This window comes from Glycine max, chromosome 5 (genome assembly GCF_000004515.6).
Source record: "Glycine max cultivar Williams 82 chromosome 5, Glycine_max_v4.0, whole genome shotgun sequence".
Taxonomy (NCBI): Eukaryota; Viridiplantae; Streptophyta; class Magnoliopsida; order Fabales; family Fabaceae; genus Glycine; species Glycine max.
Genome location: NC_038241.2, coordinates 35,656,898 through 35,679,798, shown reverse-complemented (window position 1 = coordinate 35,679,798; position 22,901 = coordinate 35,656,898). Strand labels below are relative to the sequence as shown.

The following is a 22,901-nucleotide window of genomic DNA, read 5'->3' as shown; positions in this document are numbered from 1 at the left end:
CTTTTGAAGAATGGTTCTTTGGATCTTTTGTGTTGACTACACTCCAAGTAAATCCCTAACATAGAGTGGTTTTAGTAGTGCCTAACTCTTGTTTTATGAGCTTGAGCTTGCTTCTACTCTAAACTGGTGCTTTCTTTTATAGTAATATTTTTTTTATCCAAACAAGTTTTCTACCGATAAATTGTTTCGTGATCAACTGCATATGTCTTTTCGCATTTGTGTATGGCTCTTTATCTGTGCAGTTCGGTCCTCTTTATCGGAGTGCTTTGGCAATGTTTCCCACACGAACAAAAATTTTAAGGTTTAGATTTATGATTTTTCTCTCATGTTCAACTTTTTCGCTTTTATTCAATGTTGACACTTTATCTCACTCCAACTATTTTCTCAGCTGAGCTTTTGTACCATTGGATCTGTCTTGACGGAAAACAGGCACATCTAGACCATTCCCCACTAGCACAATCCGTGTGCTCCCCAACTCCACCAATCCGCAGCTTGCCCTTGAGCCTTGTGGACAAGATGGTCTCTTACCTTCATCAATCAATCTAGAAATACTTGTCCTTAGTTTTCACGCACAAGCAACCTTTTACTTCCACTTTTGCCATTGCAATGGCTTCCTCGGCCTTGACCCAAAGCAGCTCCTTTTCGTATGACGTGTTTCTCAGCTTCCACGCTACAGACACACGCAGCAACTTCACAGACTTTCTTTTTCAAGCTCTCATAAGAAAAGGCATCGTTGCCTTCAAAGACGAATCCAGAGCACCCGACCAAGCGATTGAGGATTCTCGCCTTTTCATTGTGGTCCTTTCCAAGAACTATGCTTTCTCCACTCAGTGTTTGCATGAACTATCACAGATCTTCCATTGCGTTGAATTTTCGCCAAGACGTGTTCTGCCTATTTTTTATGATGTTGATCCATCAGATGTGCGAAAACAGACTGGATGGTACGAGAAAGCCTTTTCGAAATACGAAGAAAGATTCTTGGTAAATAAAAAGGGGATGGAGACAGTGCAGACATGGAGAAAAGCTCTGACTCAAGTGGCCAATCTCTCTGGTTGGTATATCCGAAATAAGTAAGTAACCCGCTCTCATCTCATGAAAGATGTAATTTGCAAATTGGGTCCAAATTTATTATAAATGTTTGATGTTTGATGCAAATGGTATTTAAAAGTTGAAAACTACTCTTCTATTATCTTCTCCTGTTTTGCTTCTCTTGGGTGATGATTTCGCATTCTTCATTTTCTTTAAAATTTCAGGCCTCAATATACAGAGATTGAAGAATTTGTTCAATATACAATAAGTATATTGAGTTCTAAATTTTCAACTCTTCAAAATAAAGCAGAGGGAACATTGTCAGATAAAGATGAATTTTCATACAATGAGCTGTCAGGTGAAGCAGAGGGAACATTGTCAGATAAAGATGAATTTTCATACAATGAGCTGTCAGGTGAAGCGGAGGGAACATTGTCAGATAAAGATGAATTTTCATACAATGAGCTGTCAGGTTTGATGAGGATAAGAGATTTTATCAGCCTTGTGTTGACTTATCCTGTGAAATTAGTAGAGGAAGATATTTTAAGATCTTGGATTAGTGCATTTCCTGAATGGAAAGCTCAGTTATTGTCCACTGGTGATGATACTGTTATGGACAAACCATGGTGTGTACTAACAAAGAAGGCACTGGGATCTATGAAGGGATTTATGCCAATGGAAATAATAAGTAAAGTAGAACGTGGTAGGAGATCCATCTTCAGCCGCAATGATGTTGAGGCAATACCAGAAGCCATTCTCCACCAAACTGTTGACCTCGCAGTTAACCAACTAATTCAAACTTTGTTTTGTGGGGATTACTGTTCACGCTATATCAGACTGTTAACCAGAAACTTGGCTGAAAAAAGATATGTAGTGGACAAAATAGTTGCAGCCGTTGAAGATAAGCACAACATGTTCGGAATTGACAAAGATTTTCTTAGAGCCCTATGGATCAATGCCTCAACATATGAGACTGATGCAGAGTTTCGAGTTCAAGAAGAAATCAATACGATGATGGAAGTTGATGACATGTGGCCGATGGAAGTTGATAACATGTTGGGTACACTTTTCATTGAAGAAAAGATGGGAAGCAATGGGCAGTTGGTGATTGTAGTGGATGCAGATAGCAACAAGAAGCTGGACCTCCAAAAGTTGCGTTTTCCAACTGGAATTGTGGTGTTGATAACAACTGAGCCGTCAACACAAGCAGAGAAAGATGGTGACTTCAGAATTGCATGCACAATGGATTTGAATATTTGGACCCAGGATCATCTATTGCCTTGGAAAGTCTTCTGCAGCTATGTGGGCAGTTGTATCAGCAGTAGCATGGTAAGTTCATCAATGGCCATTCAGAAAATTGCAGTGGAAATAGTTAAGGAATGCCATGGTCATCTTCTTGCCATTGTCCTTTTGTCAAAGTATCTTATGTATGTGCAAGATTTTAAACAGTGGGAACTTGCACTTGACAAATTAAGCAGTCTGAATCCTTCCTATGATTATCAAGATAGTGACCGAATTGGCATTAGTAGAGTCATGGTCAATGCATTCGTAAATATTATCTGGGAAGACATTGATGATGCACAAAAGCTTTGCCTTGAACTCAGTTTGCCTGTTCACAACATTAAAAATGGGGTGAGAGATGATATCTTGGTGTCTGATTGGGCCAAGATAATATTAGGATACACGCAAGAACTTGGTGAATACAGAAGGCAATTACAATATCACATGAAGGAGCTTCTAGACCGTTTTGTCTTGTTGAAATATGAAAGTGGAGATGTCTATTTGCCAATAGAAACCTATGATATAATAAAATCATTGCACACCTCAAAGCCTTCCATCCTAAGGCATGGTGCATTAGGATTGACGGAGCCACCCTACATTGGACGATGGCATAGTCTTATTCGGATAGAATTGATGGACAATAAAATATGTGAATTACCACAATCACCAGATTGCCCTAAACTCAAAGTGTTGTTGTTGCAGGGCAATGTTGATTTGATGGATATCCCTGACTCATTTTTCAACCACATGCCCCTGCTTCAACACTTGGACTTATCCTACACTAGTATAAGGGATTTACCCCCTTCTGTCTCTAAATTAATACAACTTCAGAAATTTTATCTTAGAGGCTGTGATCTCTTCATGGAACTACCACATCAGATTGGACAGCTAAAGAATCTCAAAGAGCTTGATCTTGATGGGACTTTGATCACCCATCTGCCAATAGAGATCCGAGAATTGATCAACCTGCAAATCTTAAGCCTCTGCTTTGATGGAACTTCCAGGTCAACAATTATTCCTCCAGGATTGGTATCAAATCTTACTCAATTGAATTATTTAAGCATCAACGTTGACCCTGAAGATGAGCAATGGAATGAGAATGTTATTAGTGTTTTGGGGGAAATTTTTTTTGGATTATGGAATTTGCAGAGGTTGAGTATATATATCCCAAAGGCTGACCTCTTGGAATTCATACCAGCCGAAAAATCTCTCAATTTCAGATTGGTTGTTGGTCAACATATGCGACGTTTAATATCGCGTGTACCACCTGAACTGGAGACAAAATTTAAACACTGTGACTATAGCATAAAGTTTGTTAATGGTGTGAATATTCCAAATGGAGTGAAAATGAATCTTGGGCGCTTCAAAGCCTTGTACCTAGACCGACATATGACCATCAAGAGTCTCTCTGATTTTGATTTGAGGAATTTATGGGGGTTGGAAGTATGCATATTGGCAGAGTGTAATGAAATGGAAACAATTGTCAGTGGAAGCAATTCACCTGATGGGCCAGCTTCTCTAATGTTGAAGTTTTTGAGTGTATTCTATATGAAGAATTTAAGAAGCGTCTGCGAAGGGAGTAGTCCCTTCTTTCTCTTCTTAAAGTCTATAGCATTACACACTTGCCCCATGTTAACTACCATCTTCACCTTAGATTCTCTTAAAAAACTTTCCTTTTTGGAGGAGATTATTGTTGAAGACTGTCCAAAACTAACCACCCTGATAAGTCATGCCACACCAGAACAAAAACCAGTGTTTTTCCTCCCCAAGTTGAGAATAATATCACTTCTCTATCTTCCTGAATTGGTCAACATTTTTAATGGCATGCATGTTGGACCTTTTATAGAAGAAATGATATTTTATTATTGCCCAAGACTCCAAAGTCTTTCCAAATCTGAGTTGTCAAGCAAATCTTTGAAGATCATCAAAGGTGAAAGCATCTGGTGGGAAGCATTGAAATGGAATGAAGCAGAGTGGGGAGATGCTGGTCGACCCAATTATTTTGAGCGAATTTTTTCACCAATTAATGAGGAGGCTGACATGATGAACCAACTAGCTGCACTTCAAGAGACTCAACTAAATGAATATCACAATACGACATATCAGGTAATTTTCAGTTATCCTCTTTTCAAATTTCATGGTGTTATTGGCATGTTGGTATTTTCCAATGACTAATGAGTTGATTCTTAATTTGTTCCATGATTTATTTTTACTATTTAAGTACCTGAACAAACTCAGAAATGGGGATATCTTACTCATTTTCCAAAAAAGAGCCTAAAGAGTAATGTGATATATATATCTGATACTAGTAGAATTGTTTATTATTGTTGAAAAATCCTAAGAATTATGAGATTAAATAGATTATGAAATCATGTAATTATTATTTGTTGATATGTAATTATTAAAGGCCAGTTTGTTCCATAAAAAAAGTGATTCTGATAAAAAAAAATTAATTATTTTTTAGATATTTAAAAAGAAATAGTTAATTTATGTTTGTTTACAATCATAAAAAACACTTCTTTAAAAGGAATCAAAACCCTTTAACTCCCAAGTCTTTTGATGCCTTATGCACACAGACACCAGCCAAACCCCAGGGTGCTACAAAACCTTGCACTCATTTCTTTGCTGACATTAGTCATTCCTTCCAAATAACCCAACATAAACTCAACGGGAAAAAATTTCAAGAATGGTGCCAATCAGTTCTTGTTATCAAGGGGAAAGGTAAGATGTGCTATCTTACTGGAGACATCTCTACACCAAAACTCTATTGTGAAGACATGGTTAATCAATTTGATGGAGGCTAAAATTGGCCAAACCTACTTATTACTACAGACTTTCTTTCTGAAACAATTTATGGTAAAAGACCTTGGACACTTAAAATACTTTCTTGGGATGGAAACAGCAAGCAGCAATAACAGCATTTTAATTTCTCAAAGGAATATACCTTTGATCTGTTAAAAAAATCAGGGAAATAGGGTGGAATGGAACACCTCTAGAAAAAATGGAAACATTAGTTAAGTAGATTCTCCTGTAGAGGGAATTGTTAGTAGGAAAATCGATCTACCTATAACTTACTACTACAGGCATTGCTTACAAAATACGTGTAGTAACTGAATTTATGCATACTTCTATGACGAGACACTTAGGAGCTATTCTGCCCTGTGCTTGATTTGTATAAAAGTAGGCCAATGATAGCAGAACAAATTTACATAAATAGTTTGAGAACAAAAAATATGGAATAACAACGCAGACAATCAACAACTCAGTTTACAATGTCTAGATGAAATATATATGTTTACTATATGTATAACACCGAATAAATTGGTACATTTCATTAGTTCTAGTAGTTGAAAAATTCTGCAATAATTAAACTCACGTAAGTCTAACCAAAGTAGTCAATAGTGCGTTATAGTGACGCTATAGTGGAGTAGAGTAGCCTGGGCTTGCTGTGGGATTCAAATAACAGAGTAGTTGTCAATAACAGTCATTGTGACTGCAATAGTAGCCAAAGTAGCAGCTTTTCATGTGCTATAATGGTGTTACTATGATACAGGCTTCAAAAACACCTTTTTATCCCTGAAACAACATTGGTTAGGGGGTTTGGGGTAAAATTATGATTTCTCCCCTATTTTCTAATGCCTTTTTTACTTGAGAAACACAATAGGATTACAAACCCTTCTTCCTTGACCATACAACAAAATGTTATCTGTGTTTTTACCTCTGTTTCTTCACTCTTTGCAAGACCATTTTTTCCCAAGTTCACATTTATGCTAATTTTTATATAACTCATTATGTTCTTTTTTTATTAATTTCACTATCAACTTTCATTTCTTTCACTTCATTACTATTACTATGCCTTTTTTGTTCTTAGATTGATAGTGACTCTGTGCATAAAGTGTGACTTATTATTTATCATGAATTTCTTTAATTTTGGATTTTTTCTTTCTTGTATTTAATATATATGTAGTATAAACTATTTAGTTTGCATTATGATGTTTAATATAATGACCATCCTGCTTCCTGCGATAGTGTTTTAAACTATGCACTTCTATGTGAGCGAGCTGATGACGCGCAGATGCTTCTCATATTCTCCCAACTCGCTAAGTGGGCTGAGTGTCTCGCTTAGTGCATGATTCTCGCTAAGCGCACAAGCCTCGTTTAGTGAGACACTAGCTAATAGCCTTCATAATTTTCATCATTTTTACCTGAAATTGAAGTATAAAAATGCATCAATGCTCAATATTGGGTATATCTACTAGCAAAATAAAACTAAACCAAAAAATATGTACAAACCTACAAAAAGAACCATAAATTGGAGAAAAGCTATACATTTTATAAAACTTTTCTATACAAAAGTTAGTTGTAAATGACGACTAACAAATACCCTCTTAACTTTTTTTGTATTTTATTACTTGAATGTTTTCCTTTCAGGGAATTTCAAGTTCTAAACAGTCGATAGCAAAAATATTAGCCCCAGTTTCATCTGTGGGTAGGGGTAGTTCAAACAGTGAAGCCCAAAAGCGGAAAGTCGTTGCTGAGCCAAAGATATTTCAAGAGGTAACAAAAAAGGTAATAAAGCAGGTTTGAGATGCCTTGTCACCGTTCGTGATTGATTGCTTTTGGTTTTCTTATATGCACGAGTTGGTTTACTTATATTAAAGGAATGTCTGATAAACCCTTAAAATTATAAGTCGAATGTATTTTTCTTAAAAAGATTATAATTTTAAGTGCTAAAAAGCTCATTTAAGAAAACTTAAAACATTTAGATGCTAAACATGGTGACACCAAAGGAAATTATTGTTATTTAATTATTCAGATAGGGAAGTAGTTGCTGCTTTATTCATTCAGTATCGGCAATGTGCTGAATGTATTCAACATATTTCACGCAAAGAATTATTTTAAGTTTTTATATGACTAGTTGCCAATAGCAACAAATAGTGGTGCTAGCGCGGAATTGCATTATAGAGCGGCTAGAGCATGCTACGAAAATTGAAAAGTGTATCAGTTTGAAGTAGCGGCCATCACAGCTGCCATATCTAGCAAAATAGCATAAATTGCTCCTGGAGCAGGCTTTATTGGAGTGGGTCACAAAAAAACCTATTTTAATTTAACCATTAAACAACTTTATTTAGGGTATTTTAGTGGTCAATGATTTTTCCCCTTTCTTTGAATCACAACTGAAACTCTACTTTTTCAATCACTTACACACAGTTATGACATATTGTTATCCTTTTCCCACCAATACACACCCTTTTCTGGCAACATTTTTGGCATTTCCCTGCATTTTCCGTCCCCAACCTCTTCAGTCTCTATTCTCCATAGTCTCCAGTCATTCCTGACCTATATGGCCATTTTCTGGCGAACCTGTCACTGTTTCTTGCCAACCGCGACCTTTGCTTCCGTGCTCTATTCACTGTTCTGTCCTTGCGTTGTTCATCTCACTAATACAGATCCTTCATCTCTCTGTTTTGTGCTCTCTTCTATATTTCTCTTCAACATTTAATTTACTATTTTTCAAATTTTATTTTATTTTTTTATCAATTACGAAATTATTGATCAAAGTTTTATAAGAAAGTATAAAGTATTTCTAGCATTTTATTTTCAATATATAAAATGACAATCATTCAAATTATTTCGTAACATAGTTAATATCAAATAAGATTTTAGTATGTAACATAAAAAAGATTGGAGTAATTTTAGTTTAAAAAACTGCTTTCAAGAATAATAATAATTACTACTATTACTAATAATATTAGAAATAATGCATGTATTTGAAAGAAAAATACAATTTTTGTAAATAAACAATATTTTTAGTGAAATATGAATTTCTTTGTCAATACTTCTTGCAATATCTTTATTTTAAAAATAAATAAAGATTTTCAATATTATAATTCTCAGTAGAACTTAAAAGTATTTTCAATTGTTCAATTAATACAATCTTAAAATTAAATTCTTAATAATAAAAATAGTAATATATATTACTATAAAATTTATCACCTAATAATTCAAATTAATAATAAATATTTTTTAAAAAGTATAAATTTTTTTAGGCTTAAGGTAACTACTTAAATGGCCATGGCCTTGTGGTTGCCACAGCCCTAGTTATAAGTGAATCTTATAGGGGTCTGAAGGTGCTAACAGAGTCGGATTCTCTCCATATTTAGTGGAATTTGCTTACTCTTTATCAGCAACTTAAGTTACTCATTGCTGTCACGAAAAAAAGAAAAGAAAAGGAAAACATCACTTTGGAAATGTGTCAATCCAATGAAGGTATGATGCATGGCCATATAAGTAGGGAGTTATACGCCTGCAACTTGAAATTGTTTGTTCTCTACTTTGACTATGCATCAATTATACCACAAAAGATTGAGAAGGTAGATATTCTCTATTGCAAATCAATCTTTAGCTTCAACACAATGTAAGCTACTTCCCCAACTGAAAAATAATGATGATAGTTTTATTCATGAATCGAGATCAAATACTGTTGCTGAGTTCCTCTGTGAAGATGTGTCCGTAGGTGTGTATAGTCTTTAGTTAAACAAAAATAAATTTCATGAACCTAACATGTTGAATAAAAGACTATTGTGGTTTTTATATTTTGGCATGGCAATTAACAGGGTTATAAACGAAGAGAAGTTTGGACAGCAAAGATACGTGTCAATGCGGAAGGGTGTTATGATGATGGATATATCTGGAGAAAATATGGGAAAAGGCAAATTCTTGGAGCTAAGTATCCAAGGTTAGTTAAAAGCTCTTTTCTCATTTAACTTTTTCTTGTTATAAATTAAACAGGTTTAATTAGCAAATTTTTTTCCTAGAATAAGTTTATATAATTGGCATCTGATTTGAATGTGACAGAAAGGTTCATCCCTCTCGTTTAGTTAGTACCAGAGGCCCTAATGGAGCGTAAAGGGGAAAATAAAATATGCATGTACAATGAGTTCTCTTTCCTTGTTTTAATGGTTCTATGCGCCCGGTGTTTTTAAAATGACCTGGAATTTGAAAATTTATCCAGAGGATCATGTCAGCTGGTTTCAAATGGGCCCAAATTAGTGCTTTCTGTTGGATACTTGTTATTGGAATTCTCAACAAAAACTTGTTCATTTGACAACTACCTTTACTAAAATTTAAAACCAAGAACAACCACAAACTCCAGATAACATCTCATTCTTGACGGTGACTAGGGTGTGAAAGTAAAATTACTTTTGCACCCAACGCAAGTTTGGGTAAAAATATCGCGTTCATCCGATTTTAAAATTAAAAAATCAAATGGTAGAGATCTGTTTGGGGTACCGATTGTAACAGGAGCCCTCCCCTTCCATTGTCTTTGTCACGAGAGTGACATCCAGCACCACCTCAAACACCTCCGCCGTGACCGCTAGCCTCCCCTTCCTCCCCTCCGTCGCACCTTGCAGCCGGATCTTGAAGTCCTTGACCTCCGCCACGCGGAACCTCAGCCCCCACGCCGCTGCCGCAAACTTCGCCACAATCGCCGCCACGGAGCACTTTGACATGAACACCGCCGGTGTCTTCCTCTTGCTCTGGAACATCCTCAAGAGGTCAAACCCGGAAGACACGGATGAAATAAACTCAAACGTGTTGAAGAACTTGGGCACCTTGGAATTGTTTTCTTCCTCCGTAATCGTAAGGGCCTCTTGTTTCTCCAACTGGCACAAGTTCGACACATAAAACGAAGAAAAGCCCTTCCAGAACCACGACACGCGAGTTATGGCGGAAATCGTGGTTCTCTTGGCAGAATCCTCCGCCGCCACAACCAGAACCACCGTCACCAAAGATCTTACATTGGGTGCGAAAAAAGTTTCACTTTCGCACCCTAGAATTCGCCCTCATTCTTTATTTTTGGACATAGACTATTCTATAACATTCACAGAAACTAAAAAGATAAAAAGAGAATGTAGGTTTCCTCTCCAACTTCCTTATCAACGCTTAAAACAAGAGGGGCTTCTATTAATATTTTTATTTGCTGTTCGTACCATACTAACTTTGCCAGTCTAATAATGTTTATATCAAGAACATAAAAAGAAGTTATTTTCTAGTTTTGCCGAAAAATTGACAACTAGTTTGCATTGCAGAGAATATTACAGATGCGCACATAAATTTGTACATTGGTGCCCAGCAAGAAAACGAGTTCAAAGGTTAGACGAAAACCCAGCAACAATTGAGATAATCTACGAGCACAGACATACATGCGCCAGAGAACAGAATTTGATCATTAAGAGTGGGGATGAGGCAAGTCAATCCTGCAAGTTATAAAAAAACTTGTCTTGCAAATGTGCATTACTAAAATTAAAAATAGACAAATTTAAAATATATTGTTGATGTTATCTACATTTCAGTAAAAAGTTATCAGTAAATAATATTATTTAATATGATCATAAATACATTTCATCCCAAAAAATGTTACTGGCAATCCATCAAACTTAGAACATACAAAATATCAAGCTAGTATCCAATGAATGCTAATCAAAGATTGTTCCAATGCATGTAATCTCTTGTTGAATCATCTTCATCATCAAAGGTAGCCTACATAACAAGACAAAAAAATACCTCATATTACAAGGCAAAAAAAGTGGGAAAAAAAATGGGTTAAATGATTTTACCATCAAGAATGTAGTGAAACTAAATTGATTTTTGGATGTTCGAAGAGGGGGGTGGGGGGATCAAAAGTATTCATGATAAATTAACATAAGATTATAAGAACAAGAAATCATCAGTTGGCCAAAATATGTTTTTTCCCATGCAAAATACTCAAAAGTGTTTTTAGTCTATATAAAATTTTGTCCGTTCCTGGTCCTCCATGTTCACCTCAGAGAGCGCAGTGAACTTCTTCAAGGGAGGGCCGCCCCTGGTGGTGGTGCGTAGTTAGCTGTCACAGATTCGCCATCATCTCAATCACTTTTTGGGGGGTTTCAATTACCACTACAGAGGACAATGACGTGATTTGGTCACGAAGGGTGTTCCTCACCAACGAGATTTGGGCTTCGATCAGAATTGAATTAGTGAAACCAGATGTCACCGAAGAGGATGATGGCCTTGGCATTGAACATCTCAGTGTGGTTCCCACAGCAGCGTTGCCCCACTCTCTTCAAATCCTTTCCATCACCATCATCAACTCAACTCAGTGTGGGTGAAGATTTGCTTGCCAACTACAGCAAAAGATGCATCATTCTGCTCCATCCGACAACGTTTCGCGACCCCTATGGCATGGGCGACCTCTTCATGCCGCCACCATCTCGAACCTTCATGTTGTTGAACCCTAGTCGGGAATCGAATCCTAGCCCATGTTTAAGCGAACCAGGAGCAATGCAAGGAGGTGTTGTTGCTCTGACGAAGACGATGAATGTTAGCGATGGTGATGAAGAGACCCACGGAGTCGTTGACAAGCACCAGATCTGAAACCACGGTGTTGGTTCCGATGATTTGTTACGAGGAGACATCGATGTTGGTTTGTGGCGGGTGTGGACACAACGGAGGAGGGAGCAGCTTAGCCTCTTAGGAGAGAGAGAAAATGACTACGCAAAGTGGAAAAAGGGAAAATTTTGAAAATTTTCAGTCATTCAATTTCTAGCGGTGTTTAGATGCCAGAAAAACGTAACAAACAATACATTTTTGGTACGGTAACTTAGCGTTCTTTTTTTAATTTTTATCCTTGCAATTTTTTTTATTAAATTATATTTGTTTTATTTTTAATCCTTAAATCATTTTAGATAATATTTTGAATAATGATAAATAAAATAAATATAATCTATAAAAATAAAAAATAAAAAAATAATTTTATAAAAACCAAAAGTTATTTAAGTTTAAAATAAAATAATAATAAAAAGGGTCAGATCATCACTAAACATTATCACATGGTCATGAACAAAATAAAAGTTAAAGGAACAATCTATTTCCAAAAATTACAAGAAATAAAAACTTATATGATTATCAGAACATTAAGGAGATACTTATTTCATAATTTATTTATTTATGGGAATATGAGGTTGCAAAAAATATCTCCACATTTGTTAGGAGGTAACATGATAATTATCATTGCATATATTTTATTCTTGGGAAAGTGCCCATTATTTATTTTCACATGAGGAGATTGGAGAAGTTTATTTCCATTTCATAGGAAGTCTTATTCGTGTGTACTGTGTAGGGATGATAACAGCAAATTTGCATAAGTGGAGTAATTTGTTTAAAAAATTACATGAATGAATAGATTTTTAAAATATTATATAGATAAGTCGCATAATTTCATATAAAAAAATCATGTTTTAAAATATAACTTCAAAACGTTATAATTTTTTAAAAAAAAAATATTGAAATCATGTTTTGAATCACAATTTTAATATTTTTTTAAAAATAAATAAATTTTTTGAAGTTGTGATTTAAAACACAATTTTAGTATTTTGTTTTTAAAAAAATATAAATATTTGAAGTTGTATTTCGAATCACCACTTTAATATATTTTTTAAAAAATTTACATTTTAAAACACGATTTTTATATAAAATTATATTTTAAAACACGACTTATGTATATATTGTATAATATTTTCAAAATCTACCTATTTCTATAATCTTTTCGAAAAATTACCCCAATTATGTAAATTTGCAATCATAAGACAAATTTACTGTAGGGGGCCACTTTTAAAAAGTATTTACGAATTGGGGTCCCTTTTTAAAGAAATTGCAAGGGGGGTCTGATTTGTGGTGTGCCGCCAGTCGCTTTGGCGGGACAAAATAAAAAAAAATTAATTTATATATGTTTTCCTAGCTGATGCCGCCAATGATTTAAGCGGGACCGCAACCCGCCAATGCAAATAGCGGGACACATGCTAAAGAAGCATGCCGCCAATACAAATGGCGGTACAAATCTATTATTTAAGCAAAAAAAAGGATTCCATTGTTAATATACTACAAATTTTGTTGCATGTAAACAAAAGACCATCATTTGTCAAGGTTTTTTTTATATAAACTAAATGATTAATTAATAATATTATTTTACTAAAATATCTTTATTTTTTTTCAATTTCTTTAAATATGTTATTAAATATTCGAAGATTATAATAATAAGTATATATTAGGAGACAAAACTAAAAATTTAAAATAAAAATTTTAATGTTTTATTAAAAATTGAATACACAGTTAATATGATTTTTTAAATGTCAAAAGTCAATCAATTTAAATGAAGAATATTTATTATCTATTATTATCGTATTCTTGTCTTATTTTTTTAATAAATTTTAATGTAACTTTTAGTCGAAACTTTTATTCATTAATTTCTTAATTATTTCCTTTAAAACACTGATTACGTGAACTTCTTAAGTTAAAACTCTCTTAAATATGCAATGTTAGGGATAAACTTTCTCATTTATTCCTTGTTTATTTTGGCCTATCTATCTAAACAAATAGTAAGATTTATTAATAATTCTTCTAGACATAAACAGGAATAGATATTATTACTTATTTTACTATTAGTATTTTATATGATCTAAATCTGATTAAATTTGCTAGTAATAAAATGAGTGGCTGCTACTTTGAAGCAGTCTCGTGAAGCGAAGCACGTGTTTTTATCAGCATTCCTGTGTAGACTTGAGTGAGTGTGTGCTTAAATTATATTATCTGCAGCTAGCTAAGCTATTTGTATCTTTAACAAACATTGTGCATGTACCGCCATTTGTATTAGCGGCATGCTTCTTCAGCATGGTCCCGCTTAAACTATTAGCGGCATCAGTTAGGAAAAAATATATAAATTAATTTTTTTTATTTTGTCCCGCCAAAGCTATTGGCGGCACATCATAAATCAGACCCCCCTACAATTTCTTTAAAAAGAAACCCCAATCCGTAAATACTTTTTAAAAGTGACCCTTTACAGTAAATTTGCCCAATCATAACAGAGCGGGCAAATACGAGTAATAATTATCCCCTATTAGTCCCGTAAGACAAATATACTAGCCTCGTGCCAGTCGCTTTATTGGAGGTGGCAAAGATTTCTTTGCATTGGGCCAAAATCAAAAAGTAGTGAAGGAAAAGGTAACAGATGTTAACTTTATAGTTTGACTAGAACAAAATAAATTCCGAGAGCTACATAGATATTATTCTTAATTTATATATAACTAGCACTTAAAGATACCCTGAAAGTGAATATATATATATATATATATATATATATATATATATATATATATATTGATTTTTTTTATAAAAAAGTTGGTTATAGGCAAGCTACGCATGCACCTGCATGCTTTGATCTTCAACGGCATTATTTATTATCAACCCTAGTTATTTCAAGAGATGGACATTAATTAACGAAGATGAAGATATTCACAAGGTGTTCCAAAAACAAAAAAGTGGATGTAGAAATTCAGGAGGCTGTTTCACTGGTGCTGTCCATGGTCGAATCAGCAAATGCACGTGAGCAATACCATCGCATGCTTGAGAAATATCGTAAAGCTAAGGTAAATAGTAAATTAGTCTAAAAAGCCAAAGAGGAATGGAAAGTGTTTGCATTTTATCAAAGCAGAACAACCAATATACTATCGACTATCTCTTTATCGTCTGTGTTAGTATGCCACTAATTGAAAGAAATAAAGGCAAAATAGTAACCATACAATTGCTCTGTGCTGTCAATGCATAACTATGAAGCACGGACACTTCAGTCCTTTATCGTGTCCGGTGTCCGACACGCGTCCGTGTCAATGTCCGACACCAACACGACACCCGTATCACATTCTATATTTTAGATATTACAGTCCGGTGTCCATGTCGATATCGGTGTTTCATAGATGCATAACAACTTGTCAATTCCCTTGCAGGCAGAAATTACCGGTGCGAGTGACGAAGCATCATTATCAACTTCTGTAGGAGATGCCTTACAACTCTACTATATAAAATTTCTCTTGTATATAAAGCAGCGTTGGATAGGGATTTTTTGTTTGTCACCAGAATTATTTATTTCAATTTTTATCTTTATACCCGTAATAAGTATTAAGTATTGACATTTATCCAGATTTTATTTTTTTCATTTTCGATTGACATTTGATAAACGAGGAAAGACTTTTTGTTGTAAATAGCCGGTTGGTTGATCCGGAAATGCATGGGAGCAAGATGCACAAAAGAAAGGATTGAAGAGCTTAGTCTGAGAAACAAAGAATAAGAAAAAAGGATGACTTAAAGCAATCAAAGAGAATGAGTCAGAAAATGAAATGAAATGAAAATGAGTTCTCATTCTCCTAAGACTCCAAGACGATGCCCCTTCGGAGTCCAAGTATGAAAATTATGATTCTTAAAAATCTTGTATATGGGTGATTAATGAAAATCTTTACATAAATTTCTTAAAAATTAAAGAGTTACACGTTATATAATTTAATAAATTAAAAGTAAGATTTTCACCTCTTTCCCAAAAAAGTTTTTATAAAAAACTGGTTAAAAACATTCCCAAGAAACAAACAGATATAAATTTGCGACACCAGATAATAGGAATGTACATGCCAGATATAAATTTGCGACACAAGATAATAGGAATGTACATGCCATTCCATTATCATTTCTTCTCCTCCTCACTAAAGGTAATAGGAACATAACATATATGCTTATCCTAATATCCTTAGGCATGTGCCGTGTGTTTAGTTTAGTTTTGTTATCATAATTTTTTAATTAAGAAAATGAGAAAGACATCCTCATTCCCAACTGTTCTGCATTTAAATAGTAAATAAATCATGGGACAAATTAAGAATGAACTGATTAATCATTTGGAAGAAACCAATATGCCAACCACATAATAAAATTTGAAAAGACAATAACTAAAAATTACCTGAAACCCATTGTGATCTGTACTTAGTTACGTCTCCTGATGTGCAGCTAGTTCAGTCATCATACACTGCACATTTAAGTCTTTCGACCAGCATCTCCCCACCTTGCTTCAGTCCATTTCATTGCTTCCCACCAATTCACGAAGATAGAGTAGTTTCATTTAAGTATTTTTGTTGTTGTATAATAGCTTACTTAAGTTGGGTCCTGAAAAGTTTACTAGGGTCAAAGTAAACTTCAATGAGCATTAATAAAGATAGTTACAAATTATCTATTAATAAGGTTTTCAGAATAACAATGGAAATCAAATTTGTATCCTTGTAAAATATGAATATATTTTTTTATCAATTGGATTAACTTTTATTTGTTGCAATGCAAAGTTATTTGTGTTTCAAGGGGAGGAAAATTATTTAAAATTTAAATAAAAATAAAACTTCACTTTTTAAGAGTAAATAGAATTTATTCTTTGAATTTATATATTGTTGTTATTTTAGTTCTAAAAATTAAGAAAAAATCAAACAAATACGTTAAGTTCTTTAAAATATTTTTCTTTCTCATTTTAGACCTTTATATCAGATTTTAAGTAATAGTAACATATATAAGTTTAAAGATTAAAATATAAAAAAAATTAAAGACTTAAATTTGTTTTTGGGGGCCATTTCAAAGACTTAAATCAAACCTTAAAAATAACATTGAGATACAAATTCAGCATTAAATTAACTAGTCGTGTTTAAACTTTAAACTTTATAAAAGTCTTTTTTTTTTTGTTTGTTTTGTCTCTAAGGTGTGACCTTTGAGCTTCGTCTTCTCTGTATAAATAACCCTTTGGCGCATTCTCAAACCAACCTTGTCATCCTTTAATCTCTGAACACTGTCTGTCATTTCCGGTCGGTTAGTCTCCTCTTTACTTTTCTTTGTTTTCAACCATTGCATTGCATGGTTCTCAATTCTGGTTAATATACGACGAAGGTACCTAAGTTTACGTAGGAAATACGATTATCTCAATTCCATGCACCCATTGACAACCCCATCAAGAAACCCCCTCCAACTTTGTTGTTCCTCTTTACTTTTCACTTTGTTGTTTCCTCGTTCTTTTCCCCCCATTGTGTTGTGTGTCATACCAGTAGTTTTCTCTTCTACTATTCATGGTTTCCTTCTACTCTTGAAGCTGATGTCATACCAGTAGTAGTAGTAGTATTGAAGTTCTTGTGTCATTTCCTAAAGGCAACCATTTTGTATTATTATTATTTGTTATCTCTTTAAATATGCATAAATTATATTTCCTTTGTTCAGCTTGCACATAATTGCTAATAGGAGTGTATCAGGTGAGAACTTTTTGATATCGTGAAAATAATGAAAACATTTAATTACAACGATTAGATTAATATGAATGATTCAGATTGCATGTATGGCATCAGGCAGTCTATTCAGTTTAGTTATGTTTTGATAACGTATTTTGTATTAATTGAAGATAATAGCTAATCTGTTTGCAGCCCCTGATGGCTGAGTCTAGTTTTGGTGCGTGGGTGGATTAAATTCATTGCAAAAATAAACCTTTTGGTGGGTTGTAAGAGCAATTAGATGTCCGGTTATCTGTGTAGAATGTGGAGGATTAGAAATTGAATACAGTGCAGCTGCTGGTAATTAAATTGATTGTTCTAGGTCTAGGCTGGTAAATTGAAATGATTATATACCATTGCCAAATGCCACTTTAAACAGGCTGACTAAGATTTTCCTCTATGAGAGAATATGATATGCTGTTCTTGTTTCTGATTTTTCTTTTCCAGAATTCATTTTCGGGTGCCATGCCAAAGAGAAAAGGAAGAGGACGGCCAAAAGGGTCACATGTTCAGAAGGAGGTTAAAGAGAGTGCGGATGGTGAATTCGTCATTCCTCCTAATATTCCTTTGAATGTGTTGAAATCTGATCCTGACTTTATTGAGGAACAGGAGGAAGGTACACATGGATTGACTTTATCTTATTATCCTTTTTATTTGTATTTTGCAGGAAAATGCTAACTGTTGTTGTCATATATCAACTTTGTGACTCAGGTACCATTATGCCTAAGAAAAAGGGACAGGGACAACCAAAAGGATCACAGGCGAAGAATTGTCAAGAGAGTGCCCATGGCAACTTGAATAGTTGCACTAATCCATCAAATATGGTTGAAGTTGCTCCTGGCTGTGAAGAACCAGAAGATGAAGGTATGTTTAGTGGTTAGGATAACACCTGGGTTATGATTTCTCTTATTTTATTGTTTATTTCATCTCCCCTCTTCTCTATTCTATAATGACTCTTATTAGCAAAAATGATGGATTGGTATTGATATTAGGACTTAAGAGAACCACATGCTATTATAAAATTTATTTCCCTATGAAAATATAATGTTTGTTCATATCAAGAAGCTTATCCAATGGCAATACTTTCTAATAATAATAGGCTAAAATAGCTCTGACAGTAAGTGTTATTTTGGTCCTTTATAATATTCATTTGTAATGATATTAGGAGTTTCTTTTTTTGTTTGGTATGTTGATTAAGGTAATGTGATTAGTTACTGTGTTAAGAAGAGAGTTCTTCACTGTTGTTTCTCCCTCTCTCGCTGCTTCATCATCCTCTGTGTTACCTATATTGTCATCAATTTTCTCTCTGGTAGTAGTCTTATATTCAATATTTGGTTGTATTTAAATACAGTTGTGCCCAACAAAAATGGGCAAGAACAACCACGAGGGTTGAGGCGGCAGTACTGTGAAGAGAATGCTGATTGCGAGAACTTTTACAGTAATCCATCAAATATGATGGAAGTCAGTCCTGGATATAAGGAGGAGAAGGAGGATGGTACTACTGATTAGTATATGTTTTATTGTCTTGTTTATTACTTATATACCCTCTTTTCTCTAATTAAAGGCAATTTTAAGTTTGTCAGAAAGAAAAGGCATGTATAATATTGCTATTAGGCAAAAAAATGACATTTTTTCGTTCAGATTATTTTTCCATGAAAGATATCGTGTTCGATACCTAAAGGCATGGCATACTTATTAATTGGCTTTAATAATTCTGTTGTGGTATTCAATTTTCTGGTTGTCCTGTATGCCATTATTGGAATTGATTGCTAGGAACAATTTCAACAACAATTCAACTTTTTTTGTTTGTGTTTAAGATGCAGTTGACGTGCCTAGGAAAGGGGGATTATGGCAACCAAGAGAGTCAATAAATCATGAGAACCATCAACAAAATGCAGATGGAAAGTTGGATGTGTTCATTTAAGTGGTGGTTATTTTTTCTGGCTTTAAGGTTTTATTTGACACTTCTCTTATTTTATATGTTGTGTTTCAGATATAACTGTCCAGCCTAAAAGAAAGGGAAGAGGACAGACAAGAGGTTTGACGCTTCAAAGGAAGCGTCGAAAGAGTGCAGATGGAAAGTTGGATGTTCTCATTCATCCTACAAAGCTGGTAGCAGTAGGTCCAGGACGCAATGATTTCATAACTGATCTTTCTCTTATTGTTCGCCAAAATGCCCGTCTTAATGTGCTCCAGTGGAAGAAAGTTCCACAAAGTACTAGGGATACAATAGTGCAAAATATTCTGGTACGTTTGGTTTTAATTGTGATTTGTAGATGATTGACGATGCCTTTATTGGATAAATTTACTTTTTTGCTGGTTGTGGACGGCATTCCTTGATTTTGCTTCCCTGGGAATGGGGCTTATTTTAACTAATATGCAGAGAGAGATGTAAAATTGCCTTTGAGCAAATTGTTGACTTTGACCAAGGATGCTGGTATGCATGAGGGATCATCTGTTTGTGGAAGTATAAAGGAAAGGCATGGCTGTGATTGTGGGTGTGAGAGTGGTCTAAATGTGGATTTGAATGTGCTGATAGATTTTTTGGACACTAGAAAAACAGACAGAGTTCTAAACTCCTTTATTATATCATTCCCAGAATTCATAATACCTTAGATTTTTATACAATTCTGAACAGTTTTCATTTTGTTATGCAGAAATAAGTAGAGGGATATATGAACTAGTCTGGGCTATTTGGATCATGATAATTACTTAGTGATTCTTTTTATCCAATCCTTTTATGTGCAAAGACTGATTTACTTCACCCTGTTGATCTTTTCTTTTCTTTGTTTCTATTAGTAGAATATATTTCATCCTAAGATATTGTTGTTTGTAAGGCCGCTCCAGTTGGTCTCTTTTTGCTCTTAAGTTCTCTACTGGTCCTTTTGTGCAGTACCATTAATTTTCTGATTATATATCTAATTTTTCCCCATTTTCTTTCATAAGCTCTCTATTTGTACTTTCGTGTAGTACCATTAATCATGTGACTAAGTACAAAGTTATTAGAGCAAACATGTGTTCAGAGCCTTATGAAATTTCGTATAGTGTATATATATTCATTTTGGGTACTCCATTGTATTTGTATCTGTGCACACTTTAAGTAAGATCTTTTATGTCTCTGAGGGAGCTTCTCATTTATGTAGTATTCTAATATTCTCACTCAATCCGCATATAAAAGGTCACCATGGGTTACCTATCAAGGTGAAACACTAATTTTAGTTAGAGAAGAACATTACAACCTAAAGAATGACACTTAAGTTTTATATTATCCTAAATAGAATAGAAGAAGAGAGGAAAGGAGAAAATTGGGGCCTTTGGGATAGGGAGGTGCAGACCCTCAAAGATATGCAAGTTAGGCTGTTGTTAAGGTGACAATTCCCTTTTTTTTTTCTGACAAGATACTAGGTTCCTATCACTCTAGCTTGTTCACTTCTTTGTGTGTATGTGTGCTTTAAGTGAAATCTTGCCTTGTTGTTTGTAAGGCTGCTCTATTTGGTCTGTTTTGTGTAAATTTTTTATCCTTCATTTCTTAATATTAATCTATTCAAATTTGTTTGGGTAAAGTAGCTTTCTTTGCTTTAATTCTTGTTCCCAGAACAATTGGAGACTTCGAGATACAGATATGGTACGGAAGGCTATTCTGCGTACAGCAGGCCGTTTATATCAGAATTGGCGCTCCAGGCTTCATGATTATTACTTAAAGTTTGAAACAAAGGAGGAAGCCTTGAAGCATGTCCCTGATGATATTAATGATTCTGATTGGCAATTCTTGGTTGATTATTTTAGCAGCCCTTATTTTGAGGTACATTAATTTATGCACGTCTATGCACCATTCTGCCCTGTGAATGTCAATAAATTTCATAACATGCTCTATGTCAATCTTCAGATAATGAGCGTACAAAACAAGGCAAATAAGGCAAAACACCGGATACATCATACTGCAGGCTCAAAATCCTTTCTAGCTGTCAGCAATGATGCAGTGAGATTTCTGTTGAACTCAATGTTTGCTCTTATGATTGTCTCATCTAATTTTATGACATTTTTTGTATAATGTTTAATAAACATAATTTTAACAGCGTGACCCAGTGACCGGAAAGGAGCCTGATTTGCAGACATTTTGCCAGTTGACACACAAAAGGGGAAATGGGGAATGGATTGACGAAGCATCTAAGGAAATCAATGTAACTGCATTTTACATTACTGCTATATTTTCTTATATATGATTTGATTTGATGTTCCCCGTCTTCTCTAAATGACCAATTGTTGTACCAATTCATTGTAGGACAAAGTTGCTGAACAAACTAATGAGAAGAGATGTCAAATAGAAGATTCTCCGGAAGTGGTGGAAACAACGGAACAAGAAAACATTGATACTGCCTTCAAGACAATGGTTGGGAAGAAATCATTTATGCAAGGTTTTGGAGCAGGACTAAGGTCATCATCATCAAGCTCAAGTACAATTCAACAGCTGCAGGCTGAACTGGATGCCCAAAAGAAGGAGACAGAGAATGCTAGGAAAGAATGCAATGAAATAAGAGCTAGACTTGTTGAGGTTGAGTCCTGTCTAGAGGAGGAGCGGCTGAAACGCAAGGAGATAGAAGCTCGTCTATCGGATCGTCAAAATGAGATGCAGGAGATCAGCAGTCAGGTTCAAACCACCATCCAGGCTGCATTGTCTCAGTATCTTCCTCAAGTAAGTATAAAAAAGATAAATGTATTATTTGTACATTGGTTTAAGTTGAGTTACATTTTGAAATAAAGTATTATTTTTTTAATATTTGAGATACAATGTTTGGAGTTTTTAGTCTTTGTTTTGGGATTGAGATTACTAATTAGTTGTTTCTGTTCTAGATTTCTTTCTTGAATCTTGTCACTTTCTCCCAGTTCTAACTAACAGAATAAGTTATTTACTTGCTAGTTAGATGCATACATTATTAAATTATGCCTTCACTTTCTGTGCGTTTATTTTATTTTGTTTTTCATATTTCATGTGAATGTTCCATCTTTAAAATTTTCCACTGTCGTGTTCTTGTTTCAAAAAATGGCATTAACTACTGTTTTATCAATAGAAAACCGAAGCACAGACCTCATCAAAAAATAAAAGAAAGGTCGCAGAGCTTGAAGCACTACTCCATGAGGCAGAGGATGTGATAACAGATATTAGATCAGAATTAATTAGACATCGTATGGATTAGGAAAGTGAAGGATGCAATTACAACCTTTCTGGTTCATATATTACAATCTTAGTAGTAAATTTCTTTTGGATTATGTTTATATTCGAGTACATGCTATTGCTAATTGGTAAACGGAGTTATTTATATGCCTTAGCCTTGGCTGTGAACATCTTCGTTTTCACTTAATGTTTGATTTAGCAAAATAGAAACAAATATTCTTTGGATAATAATCGTTTTCCAATATCATTACATGTCTTGGGTC

The 22,901-nt window shown here is 34.4% G+C and overlaps 1 protein-coding gene across 2 annotated transcripts; it reads left to right on the top strand.

The window, feature by feature from the left end:
- Positions 1-22,869, top strand: LOC102661979 (uncharacterized). 2 transcript variants are annotated; one of them, XM_026128484.2, is made up of 14 exons: positions 1-301; positions 389-1,070; positions 1,254-4,416; positions 6,742-6,879; positions 17,913-18,081; positions 18,177-18,329; positions 18,817-18,960; positions 19,289-19,366; positions 19,459-19,712; positions 21,061-21,267; positions 21,352-21,444; positions 21,542-21,646; positions 21,748-22,158; positions 22,535-22,869. In XM_026128484.2, the coding sequence occupies exons 2-14, from the start codon at positions 607-609 to the stop codon at positions 22,658-22,660; spliced, it is 5,505 nt and encodes a 1,834-aa protein (XP_025984269.1). In that variant the 5' UTR covers positions 1-301; positions 389-606; the 3' UTR covers positions 22,661-22,869. The 2 variants fall into 2 exon arrangements, with proteins under 2 accessions (XP_025984269.1, XP_025984268.1); XM_026128483.2 differs by having other exon boundaries at positions 19,283-19,366.
- The last annotated feature ends 32 nt before the right edge of the window (positions 22,870-22,901 follow it).

Coding starts and splice junctions, on each gene's coding strand:
- LOC102661979 (XM_026128483.2), top strand. CDS start 607: ATGGCTTCCTCGGCCTTGACCCAAAGCAGCTCCTTTTCGTATGACGTG. Junction 6,880..17,912: donor TTCAAGAGGTAACAAAAAAG/GTAATAAAGCAG, acceptor TTTCTTTTCCAG/AATTCATTTTCGGGTGCCAT. Junction 22,159..22,534: donor TGTCTCAGTATCTTCCTCAA/GTAAGTATAAAA, acceptor TTTTATCAATAG/AAAACCGAAGCACAGACCTC.